At 35.8% G+C, this 6,006-nt stretch overlaps 1 protein-coding gene across 1 annotated transcript; it reads right to left on the bottom strand.

The window, feature by feature from the left end:
- Positions 1–336: 336 nt before the first annotated feature.
- On the bottom strand, positions 337–1,763 carry LOC121984435 (fructokinase-1-like). The gene is made up of 4 exons (XM_042537361.1): positions 1,274–1,763; positions 848–1,180; positions 653–769; positions 337–566 (listed from the first exon to the last, which is right to left on the bottom strand). The coding sequence occupies exons 1-4, from the start codon at positions 1,694–1,696 to the stop codon at positions 426–428; spliced, it is 1,014 nt and encodes a 337-aa protein (XP_042393295.1). The 5' UTR covers positions 1,697–1,763; the 3' UTR covers positions 337–425.
- Between the last annotated feature and the right edge of the window lie 4,243 nt (positions 1,764–6,006).

Genomic DNA, 6,006 nt, shown 5'->3' with positions numbered 1-6,006 from the left:
ATAGAGAGATGCTCCTGTTTTCCTAGCTGCGAAGCGAATTGTCATCAAAATTGGAGGGATATCTGTGTGAAGATGGTAAACAAATACAGATTGAGTCCTTGCATTATAGAACAAATCTCATTTCAAGAGAAATAACAATATATACGAAAGTTTTCATCATGTTGTCAAAGGATCATAGTACTTTGAAAAGGCATTTAGAAACTCATTGCACAAGTATATATTAGTTTACGGGCCAAAGATTCAGGAGTTTGAATACTAAGCTGTGGTTACTCGGGATCCTCTCTTTTTTATGGCCTGGACATCTAACTTTTATTCTTATTCTTGCTTCACTTTTGGATAGGTTCAAAATATATATATATATATATATATATATATATAATATTCCATATCTTTCATATATATAGATCAGAAGAGATTGGGAACAATCAACTCTGTTCTAGTCCCAATTCAATGAGTTGCAAGACTTCTGCAAGATTTGGCAACGCAGGGATGGCTCCCTTCTTGGTGGTGGTGATTGCCCCGCATGCATTGGCAAATAGCAGCAGCTCCTTTAACTTCTCCTCATCCTGCAACAATTTATATATTTCACATTGCTTGCGCGATTTTGTAAATACCAGCTCCCAGTGGCAAACTTCAATAACAGATCGGTAACCTGCAAAGCTGATCGGTCTTTGATGATCTTTCCGAGCAATGCACCGACGAAAGCATCGCCGGCACCGGTGGTGTCGACCTGTTTGACGAAGAAAGATTCCACACTTCCATGGAAATCCTTCATCAAAAGGAAAAGAATAAAAGAAAACTGCTTACCAAATTCAATTCAATACAAAATTTAAAATTCAGACCATACCTTGGTGTAGTACTTGCAACCCTTTTCCCCCAGAGTGACCAGAAGCAGAGTCAGGTTTGGGCGCCACAGCTTCATGGCGACCTCGTCTTCGACGGAGTCTTCGCCGGTGAGAAACTCGAGCTCCACGTCGCTCACCTTGATGATGTCGGCCTGATCCCAGATGCTCAGGATCTTCTCCCGGGCCTCCCTCGCAGACGGCCACAGCGGGAGCCGGAGATTGGGGTCGTAGGAGAGCAGAGCCCCCGCTTGCTTTGCCACCTCCATCGCCTTCAGGTGAGCCGATCTACATGGTTCCGTGATCAAACTAATAGATCCGTAGTGAAAGACTGCGGCCTGAGATGAAAAGATCCATAGAACGAAGCAAGCATTTGTGAATCGGATCTGCAAGCGCGCAACGATTGGGAGGAGTTTATGATGGATCTATACCTTTCTAATGAGATCTAGGTTCAACTCGGCCTCCGTGAGGAGCATGTCGGCGCTAGGGTTTCGGTAGAACATGAACTCACGCTCACCGTCGGCGCGGAGGGTGACGAAGGCCAGCGCGGTACGGGCGCCGGAATCGAGCGTGACACCGCTGTAGTCGACGCCGTTTTCGCGGAGGATGGCCACCAGCATGCGGCCGAACTCGTCGTCTCCGAGCTTCCCTACGAAGGCGCAGTGACCGCCGAGGCGGGCCACCGCGATGGCGACGTTGGCGGGCGCACCGCCGGGAGCCTTCAGGAAGCCCGGGGCCTCCGCGAGCGAGACGCCGGCCACGGTGGGCACGAAGTCGATGAGCATCTCGCCGAAGCTCACGACCATGCCGGAGGAGGCTCCGGATCCAGCGGAGTCTCCGTTCACGGTGGCCATCTCGATGGAGGAGGTAGACGGGAAGGTGGATGAGAAGGAAGAAGGCGGCTTAAATGAGCTGCGGGTGTTGCTTGTCCGTATAAATATAGAAATGAGGGAGGGAACATGAGAATAATTGAAAAAAATATATATATATATATTTTAATATATTAATTGGATGGGATGTTTTTTATTTGATTCCTATACTTTTCTATTTTTTAATATTGATTCATTATTTTTTATATCTTTTCTAACTAAATATTATTATTTTCTCACGGACCCGGTCGATTCGTATGGAATAAGTTTATTCACCTCATCTTAGATCACTCTAGAACGATGAATGAATTAAATGTTCATAAGTCTAACGTTTAGCTTAGTAAAAATTTATTTATTTTCATTTAATATATATAAAATTAATTAAATAAATAAATTTAAATATTTTTTTTAAAATTAAATGATTATATATGTATTTGATTTATTAATATTCATCGACAAGAATTGTGTTCAATTGATTAGAGGATGATAATTTTATTATAATAACATAAGGGATCAATTCTTGATAGATGTATACCTTTGAAAAAATTATAAGTTGATCTCCTTAATTACCTTTTGTTACAATGAATAATGAATTATTTATAAATCATATTTATCAATAAATTTTTTAATAATATTATATTAAAAAATTTAATAATCAATCAAATAAATTTAAAATTATAAAATTTTTAAATAATCAAATAAATTTAAATTGAAAACACGATATTATCTAAATAAAAACTTAAACATTATAAAATTTTGCTTGACTTATTTATGACCCTCTACTCTACTTCATGTAACATAGATAAGATAAGATAATATAAATAAAAATATAAATAATAGAGGAAAAGACAAGAAACCAATATATAATAAAATTTGCATAATTTATTTTAGATTATGTTATTTTTGCCCATCCCAAACGGCTAAACCCCACAACAAGGGATGGAAATGAAACACCGTAAATGGCTCTAGTGAAGAAAAGCAAAAAACTTGAAGATTAAAAAACTATATACAAAATCTGAAAAATCAAAAGTCAAATCTGAAATAAATTTATAATAAATAAATAAATAAAAGTAATAGAAGTGGGCAAATGGGAATGCTCAAAATTAGGTGGACATTTTACTCACGAACCGCTCTCATTACACGTGCTTAATATTTAAATGGCATGTTCCATTATGACTCGAGTTCTTTAAATTATTATTTTAAAAGCTCGAAAATATTTTTCTTTGACGTAATTTAGGAAACAATAAACACGATTTAATTAGCTCTTTCCTTTCTATATATATATTTTTAAATTATGCTATATACAATATGATAATGTTCGAATTGATTGGTGGAAACCTTCGAGCCACTACTACTCCTTTGGAAAATTATTTGAGATTATTCTCTACTGTTCGATTGATAATGCCGAATCTTTTCACTTCAAAGAATTTTTATCAGTTAATGCTACACGGGTCAATAACAAGAGAATGCTACACGGATTGTGATGAATTATTTTTATAAATTTAGTAATATAATAAATAAATAAATAAAATTCAACATGAATAAATAAATTTGTATTGTTAAATTTAATAATCAAGGAAATAAATTTAAAATTATAAATTTTTTAAATAATTAAATAAACTTAAATTGAGAGTTCGATAACATATAAACAAATTAAATTCAAGTAAACATTGAATCAAGTTTTATTAGTACAATTGACCCCTGATCAAGGTTGATTAAGTTGACTAAGCTCGAGTTGACTCAAGTTAGAGTTTCGATATTTGATTAATATGTTAGTTGGTCGAATGAGATATTAGTTGGTCGAATGAGATATCAGTGGGTCAAGATAGATTGGATACTTGATAGTCAATCAATATATTAAGTTGGTTGAGTAAAAAGTCAAGTAGGTCAATATAGATTGGATACTTGATAGTCAATAAATATATTAAGTTAGTTGAGTAAAAAGTCAAGTAGATTAAAGTTGACCAGATACTTGACAAGATATGAAAAATTCAAGTGGATCACGGTCGACTGGACACTTGGCGGTTGAAAGTCCAACATAAAGTTGGCGAGAGATAGAAAGTCCAAGTGGGTCACGGTTGACCGGATATTTAGTGATCAAAAGTTTAACAAATAATTGACAAGAGAAAAGTCCAAGTGGATCACGATTGACCGAACACTTGAAGGTTGAAAATTCAATAGGGAGTTGGCATGAGGCGTAAAGTCTTGGGCAGGTTAAGGTTGATCGGATGTTAAGAACAATGAAGTCCCGATATGTCAAGGTTGATCAGATGTTAGACAACGAGAAAGTCTAAGAAGGGAAAGTTTCGACAGGTCAAGGTTGACTGAATGTCAAGGAAAGGAAGTCCTGATAAGTTGAGGTCAACTAGATACCGAACAAAATGAGAAGTTGACTTTGATAAGGCTGAAACAAGAGTATTAATCGATTGATAATGATGTAGAATGACAGAACAAACTTTTGAAGGTCTAACTTTTGACTCGGATATCAGAATATGACAATTTTGATGTGAAACATGTCTTGTTCAAAGATCTATATTTCTTACTTAATATTAGTTGACTGATAGCTTTAGGAACTGAATAGAAGCATGCTAGAAATAAGCTTTATAATTTTAGTACTTATTATCATGATAATAGAAAACATGATAATTCTAAGGACAAATTTAGGTTATATCATGCTCGAACAAGTCTACCTAGAGATAGAAAGGTTGACAACAATCTAGGCAAGCACCCTAAGCAATTTAGACATATGCCTAGAAAAAGAAAAATCCAAGACAATCATGAAAAATCAAGGATAAATGCCTTAGATATTGAAAATCAAGTTTTAAGGTCAAAGCCTGATCAATTATAAACGACCCTTAAGAAAATAACGAATAAGGTTAAAGAGTCTAAGAAGCAAAACCAAGGTTTAGGTAAACAAGAGTCTTCTAAGGGCAATAAACAGTTGAGATACAAACCTTATTCCAAGGAAAGCATGACTTCATACCATAGAGTTCTATATAACTATGAAACTAATCCTAGGTTTAGGAGTGAAGTCAAGATTATAAGGAAAGTCATCCCTAGAGTTGACTTTAATGAGATTACAATGACTAAGACTTCTAAGAAGTCTAGAAAAAAAAAAACATTACGAGGGTATTTAAAGAAAATTTTCCTAGTGAGTACCTAGTACATCCAAGGAGCTCCAATAGGTATTGAGTTCCTAAGAGTGTTATCTCTTCACACTAAATGAGTTTAGGGTGTGCCTGTTAGGACCCGTGCAACCGACAAGAGGGGCAGGGGGGGGAGGGGGGGGGGGGGGAATTGCATGTTAAAAACAACGTGAACCTTTCTCGTTCTTCCAACTCAGATTAGTAGCACACTTTATAAAAAAGAAATTAAACAACTAATAAATTAAAGACACTAAGGAGTTATTTAGTTACAACCTAGGTGATTGTTAATCCAAGACAAAAAGAGTCTCCTTCGTGTAGAAGGAGAAGCCTATTACACTCGTTGAACACTCAGAAATGTGCTAGGAAATGAATACTGGAGTTATTATCTATTTCCTAAATCTAGGATTTTTTTATAGCCCCTGAAAAATTCTATCCGAGGTTGGAAGACGCCTCAAATAAGCTGGAAGGTGCCTCCAGTGAGGTAGGCGAGGATAAGACTTTATCCTCGCCAACGACCACTTTTTGCCGAGTCTAAGGTGCTTTCAAGGGATTGATCCACTACAACAAAATCGCTCATAGACATCGGTTTTCCACCGGTGTCTATTTGATTTTCGACCGATGTCTATGAAGCCGATGTTAAAAGTCTGCTATTTTAGACATCGGGTTAAAACCGGTGTAGTATCACTTAACGACACCGGTTTTCGAATCGGTTATTAACCGGTGTAGTATCACTTAACAACACCGTTTCATACACGGTGTGAAACCGATGTAATATTGTATGTTAATAACATCAGTTTTGGCAGCGGTAAATGACCGATGTAATATTACTTTATAACACCGGTTTTACATCGGTGGAAAACCGATGTAATATATATTTTTTTTAACAGCACAGATTTGATTTTAAAACCGACAATAACAAAAAAAAATACACAAATATTCATAAATTGTACAAATATTCTTCATTCAATAATATCCATAAAATACACAAATATTCACAAATTATATAAATAATCTTCTTACAACAATATCCATAAAATACCCAAACATTCTTTTTACATCAAAAGCTAGCTAATAGATATCAAAATCAAAGTATAACATTTTGTTAACACATCAAGGTACAACTGTCTCAAATGTAATCTAGCATGCATT

Source organism: Zingiber officinale, chromosome 5B (assembly GCF_018446385.1).
Source record: "Zingiber officinale cultivar Zhangliang chromosome 5B, Zo_v1.1, whole genome shotgun sequence".
Lineage (NCBI taxonomy): Eukaryota > Viridiplantae > Streptophyta > Magnoliopsida > Zingiberales > Zingiberaceae > Zingiber > Zingiber officinale.
This window is presented reverse-complemented; position numbering and strand designations above follow the sequence as displayed.

Excerpts from the sequence above, each read along its gene's own strand:
- LOC121984435 (XM_042537361.1), bottom strand. The coding sequence starts at position 1,696 with ATGGCCACCGTGAACGGAGACTCCGCTGGATCCGGAGCCTCCTCCGGC. Across the intron at positions 770-847 it reads GTTGCAAGTACTACACCAAG|GATTTCCATGGAAGTGTGGA; the intron begins GTATGGTCTGAA and ends CTTTTGATGAAG. Across the intron at positions 567-652 it reads AAGACCGATCAGCTTTGCAG|GATGAGGAGAAGTTAAAGGA; the intron begins GTTACCGATCTG and ends AAATTGTTGCAG.